Source organism: Penicillium citrinum (genome assembly GCF_028827155.1).
Source record: "Penicillium citrinum strain IBT 23319 chromosome Unknown utg000001l:1.0-4955037.0:1.0-4956770.0, whole genome shotgun sequence".
Lineage (NCBI taxonomy): Eukaryota > Fungi > Ascomycota > Eurotiomycetes > Eurotiales > Aspergillaceae > Penicillium > Penicillium citrinum.
This window is the reverse complement of record NW_026622686.1, coordinates 1,545,247-1,564,330: the sequence shown is the minus strand read 5'-3', so window position 1 is coordinate 1,564,330 and position 19,084 is coordinate 1,545,247. Positions and strand designations below refer to the sequence as shown.

Genomic DNA, 19,084 nt, shown 5'->3' with positions numbered 1-19,084 from the left:
GAAATAGATAGAATATATACAATTATATAATTAAAGATTCCGGATAGAGATAAATAATTGTATCTTTCTGTTTGGAAAGATATATATATCTTTCTTATAGAATAGCAATATCTTTTGTTTATATCTCAGTCTTTTCTTTTATATTCTTTTCTTTGTATTTTTGCTCTTTTTTTTCTATCTATTATCTATTTTGTTCTATCTCTATTTCTACTATTATAATCCAATATAGTTCTGAACAGATTTAGAGAAGTATCTCTTCTTTATCAAAAACTTCAATCTATTAATATAGCTATTTTGATATAGAATTTCCAGAATAAGAATCTGGGTCAACAATTTCTGTTCATTCTTTCAGTATTGGTGAATCTTCTCAAGATTTATATTTTATATCTATCAATTATATTTGAATTGATATTGATTCTATTGTTTCTATTTCTTTAGTTCAAAATAAAAATATCAATTTGTTTCAGCTCGCTCAAGTAGTGTTGTCTGATCTTTTTTTTATTTTGGATTCTGGAAAGAGTCTCTCAATTCCAATAAAAGATTTCTGTATCAATCTATTCTATATTGCTAACTTTGTTATATTGTATAGATTTCTTAGACTTTGTCTTTGCTTTAAATAAATCTCTATACCAAAATATCTTCAATTCCGGTTTCTCTAGATTGGCGACCAACAAATATTGCCAAGATTTGCGATATTTGTTTGACTTTATAGATTAGTAGTCTCTCAAAGAAAAATAAATCAAATATTGTTTTCTCTTATTCTGATTGTTGTGTAAATTGCAGTTATTCAAAATACAATAAATATATAAAGAATTGTTTGATATACTGATTGTTGTTTATAACTATCTATAAAGATATATATAATTGCGATTGTCTATTGAAGTAGATTCAGATTGTTTTTGAATCTCTATTATCTCTGATTTATCACCGAAGTTATGTCAAATAACTTTGCAAGATAATAGTTGTATTTTTAAAGAATTTTAGGATTCTCTATTTGGACTACTACTCCAAAATAAAGAAAATAGATTCTATTATATATATCTTATTTGTTGAGAACCACTTATAGATATTGCTGCAGAATAGTCAAAATCTAATCAGAGACAATCTCTGAAATATTCAAAAAGAATAGTATTATTATTATCAATATCTTTACTATATTATAGAAGACAAAGAATATACTAATTGAATAAAAGCCAAATATAATTTTGTTGAGATTATCAGAATTTTGTTGCATTATTATTATATAGATATTCAAGATTATCTGCTGAATCAATATATTGTATTCTAGATATATTCTTTTTGTACTCTTTTCGGAATCGAGTTATTTAGATAGTTGTTTTTCTTTTATTCTTTTGTTTTCAATAGATATAAATAGCATTGCAGATATTATCTATATAAATCTCTGGTTCCTATATATTATATTCGGAAAATTATTTTTTCTATTTGATATAGAAATAGAATTCTTTCTATATTTGTTTCTTATCTCGAATTTCTTTGATCTTCTATTTTTTGTTTTTATCTAGATCTGATAACAATAATGATTTATCTATTTTTTGTTTTGTATTCTATTTATCTAGAAAAAAAATAGAGAATATATTATACAATCTTTTATACTTGTCTAGTAGCCATAAACAATATATTTGCAATCCGATTTGCTCTCAGATTCAAAATAGATCAATTTATCAGAATAGAAATTTTTTTGTCTGATCTTTGAAATACAAATTCTTGATAAATAGTTTGATCAATTCACTTTTCTAGAATTCTCTTGAAATATATCTCTTGTTATAATATTTCTGATACTGCTCTTGAGTTTCTTATATTGTCTTCTGGATCTTTTTGTATATAATTTATAGTTATAATAACTGCAATTTTACCAAAAATATTTCTGTTTTCTTGCTATTTTTATAGAGTTGAAAATTCAGATTGATATTTATAAAAGCTCGGAATAGAATTTCTTGAATTGTTTGATTTACTATATTATTATATATAAATTGAATTGTCTTAAGAAATCAAATCCAATTTATATATTGTTTATCCACAAAACAATATAGATAATCTTTCAAAACTTGATTTATTTGTTTAGTTTATCTATCTATCTATAGATAGAAAACAATTGAATATTGAAACTTAATCTTCAAATAATAGTATAACTCTGATCAGAATTTACTAATAAAAACAGATTTTCAATTTGATACAATTCTATCTGGATTTCTATATTCTAATTCAATTTGATTATAGAACAATTCTGTAAACTCAACAATATTGATTATAGTAGATATAGAAATAAATTGAGAATATTTTATAAGTCTATCAACAATAACAAAAATAGTATCAACTATTTTCTTTTGATAATCTATTTCAGATAGTTCTATAATAAAATCTATTATCAATTCTGCAAAAGATTTTTGAGAAACAGAAAATAATTGCAACTGTCTATAAGACCAATACTATAGAGCTTTGACTTTTTGACAAATTATATATAATACAATATAGTTTTATATTTTATTCTGAAGTTTTTTCCAATAATATTTCTATTAAAACAGCTCAATTATACAAACTCTTCTGAAATAATCTGCTAAAAGATCATTATAACATATCTGGATCAATCTAGATCACAGATTGTCAGCAATAGAAATATATAATCTATCAATATAATAGAACAATTCTTTTGGATTTATACTCCAATATTTTTCTTTATATTTGTTCTTTGATAATATAGTCTTTTGTTTGCAAATTGTAGTATCTTTGAACTATAATCAAATAACAAAATTTTCTAGCTTTTCTGAAATTCTCTTATATAAAATATTTTCAACTACTATTACAGTCAATACAATTCTAGAAAACACAAATTGAGCACAATTCAATTTCTTATAGATAATTATATTATTTTTCTAATCTAGATTTTCTACAGCAACCACTCTGTAAAAATCTATAGATACACTATTAATCCCTATATTCTAAAATATATCCAATTTGCAAAAGATTCAAATACTCTCTATATCAATACTATTTCCAGTCCGATTTTTATCAAAATCAATTCAAGAATAATCTATATAATCAATAGTATTATCTCTGTTATCTATACTTTATATCCAATTTATATAGAAAATATATTCTATATATACAATATTCTTATAGACCAGATTATCAAGCAAACTATTAGTAGAGCAAATATCTATATTCTGTAACTCTCTGTAGACCAATACTTTAGTCTTTACTGAATATAAAATATTCTCTTTATATTTCTTCTCAAACAGTCTATCAACTGTAAACAACTCTTGAATAGTTATTATTGTTTCAGATCTAAATCAATTATAAAATAATTCCAATATTTTCTCAACAGAAAAAGATTTCTCAACTCCGGAAATTCAAGACAATCCATTGACAGAATTTGTTTTATCTGATCAATACAAAATAATAAAATCAAACAGAATCAAATATAAATATTATCTGATCTGTCTTCTATTGATTTTGGACTACTATATAAATAATTTCAGATTATTATAATCAGAGAGAATCTCAATACAATATCTACTTTCTTTGAAATATTGTTATTAGTATTTAAAAAACTATACAATAATATATAGTTTTTGATCCAAGATAGTATAATTATATTCTGCGGATATAAATTTTTTCGACCAAAATACAACTAGATACTATATCTCTTTATATAATTGGAATAATATCTCTACTATATCAAATCCGGAAATATCTGTCTCTATACAAATAGATCTTATAAGATCAAAGAATTGCAGCAGTAATACTTTTATAAATATCTCAAATAAAATATAAAATATTTTTATTTCTCTTTTATTCAGTTGTACAGATTCTGACTTTTTTCTATTCTTACTCTCTTTCAAAAATTCAATAAGAGATAAAATAATAAGTAAATAATTTTGAATAAATTATCAATAAAAATTATAGAAGTCCAGAAATATCTATATATTGTAGTAGATTCAAAATAGTTTCTATCTTGAAATAGTCTCAATTTGTTGTTGATCTATAGCTATTCTTTGTTGATCTACAATAAATTCAAGAAACTCAATCTCAGATTGATAGAATATATACTTAATAGATTTCGCAAAAAGTTGAATCTCTTATAGTTTTTCGAGCATCTTTCGAAGATAAATTGTATACTCTTTGCAGATTCTTGAAAAGATCAATATATTATCTAGATATACAATATAAATAGTATCTAGTAATTTTATAAATACTATATAGATATAGCTCTGAAATATTGCTGAGATATTGATAAAACCAAATAATATAACTATATATTTATAGTATCTATAATAGATACAAAATATAGTCTTCTATTCTTTGCTCTTGTTGATTCTGATACAGTAATATATATTCTAGATATCTATTTTACTAAAGAATTTAGTATCCAATAGATAATCAAGAATCTCTGAAATAAAAGATAAAGAATATCTATTTTTAATAGAAATCTTGTTCAATTCTCGGTAATCGATATACAATCAAAGATCTCTGTCTTTTTTGGAAACAAACAAAATAGAAACTCCAGCAGAGCTTATAAAGAATCTGATTTGACTATTCTTTAGATTCTTATCAAAATATTCTTATAGAATCTTTAATTCTGTCTGTAAAAAAAATATATAGATTTATAAAAGAATATAGTATTCTTTTGAAGCTCAATCTTGTGATCTATCTTCTTTCTAGATAATATAATCTATGAATTCTGTATTTAGAATATATTTTTGTACTCTGTGAATTCTAAAGAAATTTGATCTCAATTTGTTACTGAATTATATTTGTTTTTGTCAGAGAATATTGAATTATCTTCAGAGAACTGAAGAATTATATATATATAGATTTTTTTTTCTGCAGTTTTTACCAAATTAATATATTATAAGTATCTCTATTTTGAACAATTTATTCTTGAACTATCAACAATTCCACTATAAAATTAATATAATACAATAGTCTATTAAGATTGTATTAAATAGAAATACTAAAAATCTGTCAAGTCTTGGATCTCTATTAACTGCAATATAAGATTGTTTTATAATCTTTTTGATATCTCTCAAATCTTTAAAGACAATAAAAACAATTCAAATACTATAAATAGATATTTGTTTATTTTCAACAGCTTCAAGAATAAATATTGTGAATTCTGTCTTCTGAAGCTGATATTTTCTCGCAAATTTAATACTAATCAAATCGATTTCTATATATATATCTAGATCTATATATATTTCAATATTGTTTTCAATACAGATTAAAATATAAATTTGTGTAACTATTTCTATTTGAGAATATAAATCTGGATCCGCAGAATCTATTCTGATTCTTTGTCTTTTTTCTATCAATTTATAATTGAATTATTCTTTACTTATTGAATTTTTGAGATTTATTGAGCTTTAAAATATTCTGGATATATATAATTCTTTTATTCACAATTATAGTATTTGATATTGGAGAATCTTTTTCTAGAGTCTGAAAACAGACAGCCACTGCAAAAGAGATTCGAATCTATTTTGTGATCAATTCTTTGTTGTTTTGAAGAATAGAATAAATTATTGTCTTTTTGATTTGATTGATTTGAGAAATATTTTGGTTGATTGCAGTTCTGAAAGCAATTAGAATAATTGTTATTGTTTTTTTTATTATATTTGTATTTTAGATATTATCTCTCTTTATTTATAAAGCACCAGTATTTCTTAGCAGTATTAATCTATTGTTCTTTTATAATAGAAGCCGGATATATATTGTTTTCAACTCTGGTAGTAAGATATTGATCCAATTTAGACCAAAATTGTATAGTATATTTTTTCTCAAATATAGATACCAGATAGTATTTATAATTTTTGAGCTGATCATAAAAGTTCTATAGATTCTTCTCAAATTTCTGTCAAAATTTATTGTATTCAATATAAATATCTCTCTCAAAATTCTATATATTATAGATAAAATTTTGAATCTATTCTAAAAAATATTTCTATATATTTGTGATTGAATTGTATTATCTTTGAGTACAATATAATATCTATTTATCTTGATAGTAGATATCTAGATATTGTACTACTTTATTGATCTTGATATTATCTATTTGGTAAATACTAGAATTGTCTTCAAAAATAATATTTAGACTATTGATCCAGAATTCGTATTTCTGTTATATAAATTTGATAATAAGATTTATAATCTTGATATTCTTGATTCTATTGGATTTTAGATACAAATCAACACCAAGACAAAATAAAAAAGTCAATTCTTGTTTGAGCTCTTTCTCAAAAAATCTAGTATACTTTTTGCTTTTAATTATCTTCTAAAATATCTTTTTCTGATATCTCTGTTTTCTAAGAACTTGCTCAAAAGAATTGAATATTTTATTTTTATCTTTGTCAATCTTATTAGAATCTTCCGCCATTGATTCGAGACCGATTTATCTTGCTTATCCTCAAATTAAAATATCCAGACTAGTTGTTCTATTCTGAACAGCTTCTTCTGTATCGATCTCGGATACCGGTTCAATCTCGAACTCAGAGATAGAATCGGATCAGGTACAAATCGAGCACGATCTCTGCCAAGTTATCGGCGCAGTTTCTATAGAGATCTCAGAATCAGCAATAGAATTGCAATAGATTGAGAATACCATTATTCTTCTCAGATAGTCAAAGAAGAAGAATCAGAATTGTAATAGTACTAAGATACAAGCTAGCACTTGTTGACTAGATAAAAGAGTAATGGAAGAAGAAGAACAGAAAATCAATTCAATCACTTAGTAGAATATACAAAGAGACTGATTCTTGAAGAATCTTCAAGCAATCAGAATAACACAAGCAAATTATTCAACCTTTTTCTTACGTGTCTTCTTCGAGAAAGAAGCGGTGTCGAATCGGGTACAAAGCATGAAGATCAGTAGCTTCACCGTATCATCCCTCAGATCCTTTGTCAGGGATCCCGTGACAGATAAATATTATTGTATAATATGATAATAGAAATATTTTGCTTTTGTTTATATACAATTTTAACAAATTTCCAAAATTGTTGATATTAAAAATATATATATATATATATCTTATAATATAAAAGATCTATATAAATTTTGGATAGATTATGATTTCTATTTTGAATATATATTTTTTGACTATACTTTGGAAAACCCGAGTAACAATATTTATAATAATATTGATCTTGTAACAGATAGATTCTATTGTTTGGGTTTATAGATTACCACTCGGCCAAAAAAGATCACACAATAATATATAGCTCTTGATCCGAGATAGTATAGTTACACTCTGCAGATGTGAATTTTTTCGACCAGAATACAACTGGATATCATTGGATACTATAATTATAGACAGAAAAATTATATATATTCAGAATATTCTAAAATTCAGCAAATCTCAAAAATCTAATAAATAAAAAATAATTTAATTATAAATTGATAAAAAAAAGATAAAAAATCAGAATAGATTCTATAGATTTAGATTTATATTCTCAAATATATTAATATCTAACTATAAATGTAAAACAACAGAAAAAGAATTGCAGATATTTATATTCAATCAATTGACAATTGATTAAAAACAATACTACTATATAATAAACAGAAATTATTGATTTACAGAAATTTGTTGCTGATTATAGAATCAGAATCTGATCAGACTGCAATTATTTTGGAATAGAAAAAACTAAACAAAAATTATTAATATTGAAGATTATTAACGTAATTCCCGGCCGTCCCGCGCACCCTCCCCCATTAGAATACTTCAAAATCGATTATCTTAACCAACACCTATCAATTCAACTAGATATAGCGATTTTTACATACATTAATCCTGTGGCCAATCTCTCTACACCCACTACACCTAGGTGGAGCCCTCTTCGCCGGTTTATCTGTCTGAATAGACAATTCGACCTCTGCATACAAATCTACCCCATCATCTTACTCTGGCTGGTTTAGCTGCTCAGCTAACTGTATAGCCTCTTCGATAGTTAAACCCTCTGCGCAAGATATTCTCTTAGTTGACCGATTGCGCTTTTTGATCATCTTCTCATTCGCCATACGTAAATTCGCATTATCCTCTGTAAGCAATGCAGTGCTGTATAAGAATAGATAGCTATTCTTGATCATCTGATCTATTACAGTTTTGATTGGGCTCGGAGGGCTATACAACCGCCGATCTAGTAGATTTTTCAATAGAGAAGCTTGCTTGAATAGCTGAGTAACAGTTCTAGATATTTTTGGTGTGAATTGGCTAGATCTGCTGCTTGGCCGGCTGCTTGGTGATATTGGAGTTTGTAGAGAGATATTAAGCTTGTTAAGCACTCTCTCGGTATATAATGATACTAGACCACTAGCTATAAAGCTATTTTTGATAGTAGAATTGGTTGATTGGAAGACTTCTAGCTGTATATGCTAATAATCCAGTAGAAAATTGTACTTGTCAATATTATTATATTCTCTATACACAAGATTGTTAACAAAACAACTATATATACACTTTAAGCACTGCAAAATATCCAACATCAAGTGACTGTAGTAGATACAATAAATACACAGATATACAAAAAGATATAATATTGTTTTCTGCACAGATTCGGTCGAATTGGGATATAAAATAGCTACTATAACTGTCAAGAATTAATAGCTGAAACTGATCTTGTATATACGAATTTGTGTGTAGAATAAAGTACTTTTCTAGTCAGTATAGATCAATCTCATTAGTAGTCCAGCTATCCTTTAAAACCTCGATTCGCCAGTCTTTAGATAGATTTTCGTTAAACTATTCTGCAATAGCCATTTTGTCTTTGAAGAGAATATACAGCAGTAGTGAATAGCCATCTGTACAGATTACTTCAATTGCAGTAATCCATTTATGATTTCCTGATTATAGAAAAGATCTCCAACCATAGTATTCAGCCTTTGTAACTACTTTCTGTGAAGATACAAGATCCATTGCAAAACCTATCTTGTCAAAATTATAGATATCCTCTGATTGTATACCATTCTCATCAATCACACTTTATACAGTCGCGAACCACTGCCGAATCGATTTCAGATCTTTATTTAGAACTCTTTGGTAATCGTATCTTTGTAAGAAGCATATACGAAGCTCAGAACAGCAGTTAATAAAGATTAATGACCAATTCTTTCCAATGATAGAAGAAGTTTCTTCGCGCGCAGCCAATAGAATATTAACCATCTCTCGTACGGTAGTCGGTCTAGAGACTGCTCCACATATATCCATAGAGAGTATCCATTCAGTAAGCGAAACCTCTTCTAATTGAGTCAATTTATAGCCAGTTGGACGGTAATCAACGCGCAATTGAATACCATACGCGCGACTATGTAGTGTTGTTTCAGGTAGATCGTATAGCCTAGCTGCTGCGCGAATAGATAGAATACGGCCAGATTTGATATCTCGAAGGGCTAGTAGGATCTTGCCCTCTTGATTGGCCAATTTATGGCTAGATTCAGTGCGAATTGGTGGCATAGTAGATAGTTGAATTAGATAGGTTGGTAGAAAGACACGAATTTAGATGGGGTGCGCGGGATGGCCGGGAATTACGTTATAGCAAATTGAATATAAATTTATCTATTTTGAGAAAAATAACAAATATTAAAAAAAATAGAAAATCTCTATTCAGAGCAATATAAATTCTGACAAAGAATAATAAATTTAATTGAAAAAAAACTGTCAAATCAATTAGCAAATACAAAAGTATATAGTCACAGCCAAATTTATCTAATTTGAAGAAATCAGCTAGCAATAACAAAATAGAAACTTTCAACCAAGATATTAGAAAAAAAAAAAAAAAAAAAATAATAAAAAAAAAGATCTGCAGAAGACAAGAAGAGTCTACATATAATCTTAGATTCTAAAAGCAAACAGATTCAATCTGGAGCAAAAAAAAACTTCTAAATAATACAATACAAAAGTTTCCAGTGAATGATCTGGCCAATAGCAAATAGAATTTGCCAGACAATGCAAACTGATTATTCTGAATTATTCCAGTTTGCTTATTTCTTTAGAAAATTCTGAAGCTATCTCAACCGGTAACAGCCGGCCGAATATATTATAATATATTTACTATATTTGTTTGTTGTTAATTTTTGTTTGTATACTCAGAAGATTATCTGCAATTATGGCAATTTGTATCTAATTGCTATTCTGTTATTTTGCGGATACTACAATCACAGTATAAAATATACAGATATACTTTGAATCAGATAGAGAAGAATAAGATTCCGGGACTGCTATTCCAGTAGAATACAGCTACTATACAAGTAGTTTTAGTGTTAGGATATTTGTATGTGACTGAACGGGTATGTACTTATCTATCTGTATATAATGCTGCTAGTCTAAGACAATACCAAAATATGCAACTTCATCCCTCAGATCTCAATGTCAATACAGAAAAACAATTTCAAAATTTAATATTCTGTAGAAATATCTATATCAAATAATCAGTCAATTAATAGATCTAGTTACGTTATATCAAAAATAAATTTTAATATTCAAAAATCTACTATAACAACTATCAAATAATCCTCCAAATCTATCAAAAAATATACTAGATCAGATTATCAAAAATTATTATATAGTACTATACAATACTATATTACTACGTAGTACAAAAAATACAAAGCTATATACAGCGAACAAAAAAAACAATCAATCAACTAGACAAATATTTTGCAAAAAGAATCTAATTCTTTAAGAGAAACTACAATTGGTTGAACAATTAAAGTAGTTAGTAAATAGAATTATATAATATAATTCACGGCGAGTCAGCCATCTAACGCGGTTGTGTCCCCCATTTAATCTTCTACTATCTTCAACCACCTCCTATACCACCAATTCGATCTCAAAAGACTCAAAAAACTGTCGAACAAGAGAATAGAATTCTATTAGCTATCAAAACTATAAAAAAGAAGAAAATCTTCTCTATTTGTAAAGCTGTATACAGTTTTGATGTACTATATATTATTTTTCAGGATCGATTATACAATTATTAATTTTGATATAAAATATTATAAATAGTTATAAATTGATCTAATATAAAAAAAGAATCACTTATTGAATAGATATTGTCTATGGATTTATATAGAAATCCTCTCTAGCCAGATATAACTAAAGATATAGTCAATTTGCTATTTACAAATTGTAGAATAATTTCTTTTTCTGACTGTTGATATTAATTGGATTTTAATTTTTATTAAATATTATAAAAATATAATTGCAGATTAATTTAGCTGTTGATATAATTATTGGAAAATATAATATAAGAATCTAATTGTGATTTAGAAATAGTTTGATAGTATATAATATATAATAGTCTAATACAATATTATTGATAAAGATATCTTCAATTTTGATAAAACAAATTTTGCAATAGATTTTATTGCAACTGTAAAAATTATTATTTATATAGAATATTGTGAAAAGAGATTAATATTGTAATTAGAAAATTTAAATAAATAATTGTGATTAAATCAATCTATATTCAAGAATAGATATTTCTACTATATATTATTTTTAAAAACAAAGTTTTTATTGAATTATAGTTTAATAATCTTTCAGATAACTAGAAAATTGACAAAAATAAAAATAAATAAACTATTAATAATATTAATCTTAATTCACTAAAAAATTATTTTATTCTATATATTTATAATCAATCAAAGAATAAATATAGATTATTTATTCTTGATAATCATAATAATTATTTAACAACTTAATTTGATCAGATTTGCAAAAAATATAATATTATATTAATTTATATATCTATATATTTATTATATTTATTTCAATTATTTGATATTAACTATTTGGTTTCTCTAAAATATATATATAATAAATCTGTAAAAAATTTTATACAAAAAAATATCAAATATATCAATAAATTTAATTTTCTTGCAATATATTCAAATATTTATATTAGAATTGTGAAGACTAATAGTAGGGATGACTAATAGTCTTAATAGCAGAGGGGAGTAGTCCCAAATAGGAAATTTTCAAATTCTTAAGATTGAAATAAAATAGAGAAGATGATTCCATTCATCTAGGCCGGGGGTGATAGCCCATTTTATATTAATTTGATAATGGTGAATAGAATGGTCATTTGACCTGAATTGCCACTATGTGGCAATTAATGATATCATCATCGGTAGTTATAGTGAATACTATAGCCGATATACTATACTATAGTATTATATAATATATATAATATAATATTCAGAAATATTTAAAAATATCTCAATACAAAATAGTTTTAAAACTATAGAATTAATATCTTTTGATTCTATTTCTATATTTGCAAAAATCAATATCTATATCAAAATACCAATATTCTTTTCTATCCACAAAAACAATTTTTTAGCTGATTTTATATCTATAATACTATACAATACAAAACAATTATATTGATAAACTTTCTCAATCAAGACACTATTTAAATACCAATCACAAAGTTCTTCTATATCCACAAAAATAGCAATCAATCAACTGATTAAAAACTATTATATGGCAATATATAGTACAGTACTTTTAGCCAAGAAAAATCAGATCCTATATTTTGCAAATACAAAAAAAAGCAAAAACAATCAAAATAAAAATATCAAATATTCTATAACACAGCCCTAAGTACTATAGAGATACATATATTGATACAGACCAGCCAATATCCCATTGAAACTGAGACTTTAGTTTCCACAGAGATCGCAAACCAGGCCAGCACACACCGAATTCGGGCGCCACCAAGATACAGTGGATATAGAGTGATAGAACATAAGATAAATAGAAGCCCAAAGCAGTAGCTATTAATTTAATTGCGTTTTGTTGGTTATATATATAAATCAAAAATAGTAGGTGTAGCTGGGTGGCCGATTCGCCCGTGGATTATATTATATAGCGCAAATTGTCTATTCCAACAAATCTGCTATTTACTAGATTCCAGTTAGATATAGTGAGTATCGGAAAATTGATCACAAAATCAATTTATATAAAAATTGCTATATATAATCAAAGAAATAGATATTGATTGAGATATACCAATTTGAAAGTCTTTAATAGAGATAGATAATCTGGACAGCTGTGTGGTCCGGACAGATATAGATTACTATTCTTTGGATTCGTCAAGTCGGGAATATTGATTATACTATTTCTATTAGAAAAAAGTATTATAGTAATTGCTATAGATTCGAAAAATAATTTAATTAGTATACTATATCAATATAGAATAGGATTTTGATATATTAAAAATATATTTATAAAACTAATATAATTCACAGCCGATCGGAATATCTATATTCAAAAATAAAATTTTAAAATATAATAAATCAATCAAAATATATCAATTCAACTAGATAGTACAATTTTTATATTAAATAATTCTATAGCCAAATTGACTATATCCACTACAAATAGATAAAATGTTTTTAGTTGATTGAATTGACTGATTAAACAGATCAACCTATTTATACAATACTATTTTATCAGTTTTTACTGACTGAATTGACTACTGAATTAGCTGTAGACTTTATTCAATTGATAGATTTTCTTTGTATACAATCTGTCTAGTCCATCAAAATACTTTTGATATATCTTGTTATTTATTGTATATAGATTGATACTTTTCTTCACTAGAAGCATAGTATAATATAATATTTGATAGTGATCTTTAAAAATCTCATCAACTATCAATTTTAACAGATTTGGGGAATTTTTTGACTGTCGATCTATTGGAATTTTTATTATTTTAGTCTGTTTTTGTAGCTGAACTATTGTTCTAAATATTTTTGATATAAATTGATTAGATCGGTTGTTTGATCGATTTGATAGTAATAAAAATATTTGAAGCAATATATTAAATTTAGAAAATATCTGATAAATATCAATTAATATAATATCAGTAGCTGCAAAACTGTTTTGAACAATATTTGACTAAAAAGTTTCTAGCTGTATACAAAATAATCTGCAAGAAAATCAAATTTATCAATATAATTATAATTAGTACAGACTAAGTTATTTATTAGATAACTATAGGTAATATTTTAGTACTGCAAATATTCAATATCAAATAGTTGAAATAAATATAACAAATACAAAAATATATAGAAAAATATAATATTATTTTCAATACAGATTTAATCAAATTGAGATACAAAATAGCTATTGCATCTATCAAAAATCAATAACCGAACTTGTTTTGTATATACAAATTAGTATATAGAATAAAAACTTTTTGGAATCAGTAAAAATCAGTTTTTTATAGTCTTTGAATCCTTGTTAAAAATATATTGATATTTATTATACTATTCAACAAATATTGATATTCAATTAATATGAACAATCAATAGAAATATAACCTTATATATTGCAAAAAAAATATTAGCTATTTCGCGAACAGTAGAAGATCTAGATACTGCTCTATACAAATCTATAGAAATAATCTATTTAATAACCAAATTCTTTTTGTATTATGTCAGTTTATACTCTGATAAATATTTATTGAGATATAAGAATTTTCTATATATATATATATATATATATATATAGTATAAAACAAACTAGACTGTATAGCTTTGCTGCGGTGCAAATAGATTTGATACAGCCGTTTACATCATCAAAGACTAATAGAATTTGCTCTTCTGATTGGCCAAGTTTTACGAAGATTCAGTACAAATTGGTAGTATAGTAGACAGTTGAATTAGACAGAATAATAGAAATACACAGTTTCGGAGTGGATATTCCGACCGGCTGTGGATTATATTATATTAATTTTCGATATAAATAGAATGATTGTAGAAATAGACAAAATAGAAAGAAATATATAACTATAATTCACATATTTTGTATACATGGTCCATATAGAAATATATAATATTAATCACTACAATTGTCACAGGAAAAATCTTGTGACAAAAATACTTGTGCGTTACCTATACCTTATATATATGTAGTTTGGGAATATCGAAGCTCTCGCTTCGATATTGTGGTCTCTTTTGGCCGAGTGGTAATCTATAAACCCAAACAATAGAACTTACCCGTTACAACAATTGTAAAATTGTATATAATATATAGTGAATATAATAATATTTGAATTTTTGATATATTGCAATTATATAATTGGAATTCTAGCAATTAAAATATTATTGTATTTATTGTTACAGAAATAATTATATTGAATATTTCGGAATTGTTTTATATATAGTATAAGTATAAATATTGTTATATTGTATAAAAAAATTTATAATCTATAGATTTTCTTTTGAATTAAAATTTAGGAAATAACTATTCCAGAAAAAAATTAATATTTTGTATTATAAATTTTTGATACAGTCAATAAAACTACATAGATTGCTTTTGAAATCAAACACCGATATCAAAATATAATACTATCTGTTACCAACAATATTCTCAGTATTCTCAATCTTGCTAGAAATAGTAGTAGTATAAACAATTCAAATTCAAATTGAATCTTCTATATTTTCCAGACTAATAATTATAATTTGATATTCCTAGAGAAATGATTATCAAAAATATAAAACCACAATAAAAAAATTGATCTATTTAATAATTCTGTATTTGCAATCAAAATACCGAAATTCTTTTACTATAGTATTATCTATAAAATAGATAGTGATAGTAAAATTTGTATACAACTAATACTAGTTTACTATTATTAAATACATTATTCAAAACTATTTTATTACTATGTATTTGAATATTTTTAATCAAAATTCACAACAATTAATTTATTGTTACAAATATCTAATTTACAAGTCTATATATCAGATTTTCAAAAAAGAATAGAAAATACAATAGAATGTAAGAGTAACATAAAGAAAAAAATAGTATATATTGATTTAGATTGGTCGAATTATTTTGATACAAATAATCATTCAACTAGAAAATTAGAATCCAGATCTTTTGAAATTTAATCAAGAATTCATTATTATCTATTTTTAGTATAAAATCAAATACAATATTTAAATAAAAAACAGAATTGACTAGCAGAATAATTTGATTAGATCTTTATTTCAACTAAAATAGGGTAATAGAACAAAAAATTTTCAATATACTTATAATATTGAAATTAAAATCGATATAGACTACCGATCAAAAATCTCAAATGTATTATCTCTTTTCTTCTTTGACAATAAAACCAAATCTATGATTTTAGAAAATATATATATACTGCAAAAAATTGATATTTTTTAATGATATCAATATCTATCAAAATTCCAAACCAATCAATATAACTATCTTACAATTTCAGTTCTTTTCACTAAAAACGGAATCCTATATGTTTATTGGTAAAATATTTGCTCCGATATTTGTTAGACTATGTAATATTTCTAATACTGATTTCAAATATGTTTTTACTATAGTATTTCTTATTTATTTCCAGTATGATTGCTATTTTGCTAATTTTAGATTTCTGTTACTATAGTGATATACAAAAAAACCAGATTATACTAGTGGATGCAGAATCTATTAATCTATTCAATTGTTTTCTATCTATAATAGACAAATTTTGTAAAAATATTATTGTTATTTATTTCAAACTGTTTGATAAAATTATAATTTTTCACTATATAGATATCTATATTAAAAGTTATATTTTAGAATTAAATTTTCTATCTACTTTTTGGGTAAGTATATATTATATAGAAAAAATTGATATATAGTAACAATCTGCGTATTAGATATTACAGATGTTTTAATAATATTCTACATCACAAATTAACGTAATTCACGGGCGAGTCGGCCACACGGGCGAGTCGGCCACCCAACTACACCTACTATTTTTGATTTATATATATAACCAACAAAACGCAATTAAATTAATAGCTACTGCTTTGGGCATCTATTTATCTTATGCCCTATCACTCCACATCCACTGCATCTTGGTGGCGCCCGAATTCGGTGCGTGCTGGCCTGGTTTGCGATCTCTGTGGAGACTGAAGCTTCAGCTTCAACGGGATATTGGCTGGCCTGTATCAACGCACGCGCCTCTATAGCATTTAGGGCTGTGTCATGGGGTATTTGACGTTTCGATCTCGATCGCTTTTGCTTTTTTCTTGCATTTGCAGCACGTAGGGCCCGATTCTCCTCGGCTAAAAGCACTGCACTGTGCATCGCCATATGACAGCCCTTAATCAGTTGATCAATCGCTGCTTTTGTGGGTGTAGGAGGGCTTTGCGATCGATATTTAAGTAGTGTCTTGACCGAGGAAGCCTGCCGACGTAGCTGTTTTGCGTTGTGTGGTGTTATAGGTATAAAGTCGGCTGAAGAATTGCTTCCGCGGGTAGGAGGGGGTGTTGGTGTTTTGACATAGATATTGATCTTTGCAAGCACAGAAATAGGATCAAAAGGTATTAATCCTGTAGCTTTAAAGCTATTTTGTATCGAGATATCTTTAAATGCTCTAATACGGGCATCTGGATATGCTGCAAGAAAGTCAAGTTTATCGATATGACTGATACCTTTCCGCATAAGATCTTCCACAAGTCCACCATATGCACGTTTCAGAGAAGCAAAACAGCCAACATCAAGTGGTTGAAGCAAATGTGATGAATGCGCAGGCATACAAATCGATATAATATTATGCTCTTTGCAAATCTGGTCGAATTGAGCTGTTAAATGACTGCCATGACCATCAAGAATAAGTAGTCTATATTTGCCCTTTGACCGACCATAAATATATGGAATAAAATGATTTTTTAGCCAATTAAGACTAATATCATCAGTAGTCCATCCATTTTTGCTTTTGTCGATTTTCCAGCCATCTGGAAGATCATTAAACCATGATTCGATAAAGACTTTGCCTTTAAAGATAATATATGGAGGAAGCGCCCATCCTTGAGCACAGATTGATTCAATCACAGTCACCCATTCACGATTTCCTGGTTGTAGCATTGATCTCTTTCCACAATATTCCGCACGAGTGATGACCTTCGCAGTTGCGGTGAGACCCATTGCGAAGCCTGTCTCATCAAAATTGAAGATATCTTCATCGGCGATACCGTATTGGACTATCACGCGTTGTACACTATCGAACCACTCCCGAATCACGGTCGGATCCTCGCATTGTGCTCTCTGATAGTCATATCGACGGCTAAACCGACTCGCAATCATATCTTTATGACGTTTAATAAAGGTTGAGACCCAGTTAATACCGACAGTCGGAGAAGGGATTGTTCCACGGCTTGCAAGTAGCAAATTGGCCATATCTTTAGCCATACTTGGCCGGGGGGGGATTTCCACGTAGATCCATAGACAATATCCATTCAATAAGCGATTCTTCTTCATATTGGGTCAATTTATGACTATTTGCGCGTGCTTCATGTCGAAATTGATAACCGCGTAGTCGATCCTGGAGAGTAGCGCGTGGCACATCAAAGCAGCGTGCAGCTTCACGAATAGAGGAGATTTCCTTATTTTTTATAGCTTTGACAGCTAATAGGATTCTACCCTCTTGTTCGACAGATTTTTGAGCCTTTTGAGATCGAATTGGTGGCATGGCAAGTGGTTGAAGGTAGTAGAAGATTAAATGGGGACGCGACCGCGTTAGGTGGCCGACTCGCCCGTGTGGCCGACTCGCCCGTGAATTACGTTATTCTATTGTTTTTAACGTAATCCACGGCCGAGTGGGCCGCTACAGCTGAGTGGGCCACCCCATCTAAAAGCGCGTCCCGGCGCGTATCTTCTATCTTCAAACATCCACCATACCATCCACATATACTCAATCAAGCTAAGATTCAGTGAAGCGAGAGGGTTGGATCCTACTAGCCATCAGAGATCTTCAAAACAGCAAGATTGTATCAATACGAACAGCTGCTGTATATTACCAGATACCCCGCAGGACTCTTACGCATTATCTCCAGAATATACAATCTCGCACTGATACTCGCCCCAATGATCATAAATTGACTATTCTTGAAGAGAATATACTAATAGAGTGAATTCTCTCTCTTGACTTCTGTAGTGCAGTATCTAGACCCTCTTATATAAGAGATATAGCTAATATTCTGCTGGGTGACTGTAAAAATATTCTTTCTTTTACTGTAGATATTAACTGGGCAACTTTCTTTATCAATCATCGA

At 27.1% G+C, this 19,084-nt stretch overlaps 3 protein-coding genes across 3 annotated transcripts; all 3 read right to left on the bottom strand.

The window, feature by feature from the left end:
- Positions 1-7,912: 7,912 nt before the first annotated feature.
- Positions 7,913-8,497, bottom strand: N7469_000587 (DNA binding HTH domain Psq-type; the record flags this gene model as incomplete). The annotated part of the gene is made up of 2 exons (XM_056639507.1): positions 7,913-8,377; positions 8,441-8,497. The coding sequence occupies 2 exons, from the start codon at positions 8,495-8,497 to the stop codon at positions 7,913-7,915; spliced, it is 522 nt and encodes a 173-aa protein (XP_056505264.1).
- Positions 8,498-8,993: 496 nt separating this feature from the next.
- Positions 8,994-9,464, bottom strand: N7469_000586 (uncharacterized protein; the record flags this gene model as incomplete). The annotated part of the gene is made up of 1 exon (XM_056639506.1): positions 8,994-9,464. One exon carries the CDS (start codon positions 9,462-9,464, stop codon positions 8,994-8,996), a length of 471 nt encoding a protein of 156 aa, XP_056505263.1.
- A 7,365-nt stretch (positions 9,465-16,829) lies between these two features.
- Positions 16,830-18,221, bottom strand: N7469_000585 (uncharacterized protein; the record flags this gene model as incomplete). Its single annotated transcript, XM_056639505.1, has 1 exon — positions 16,830-18,221. The coding sequence occupies one exon, from the start codon at positions 18,219-18,221 to the stop codon at positions 16,830-16,832; it is 1,392 nt and encodes a 463-aa protein (XP_056505262.1).
- Between the last annotated feature and the right edge of the window lie 863 nt (positions 18,222-19,084).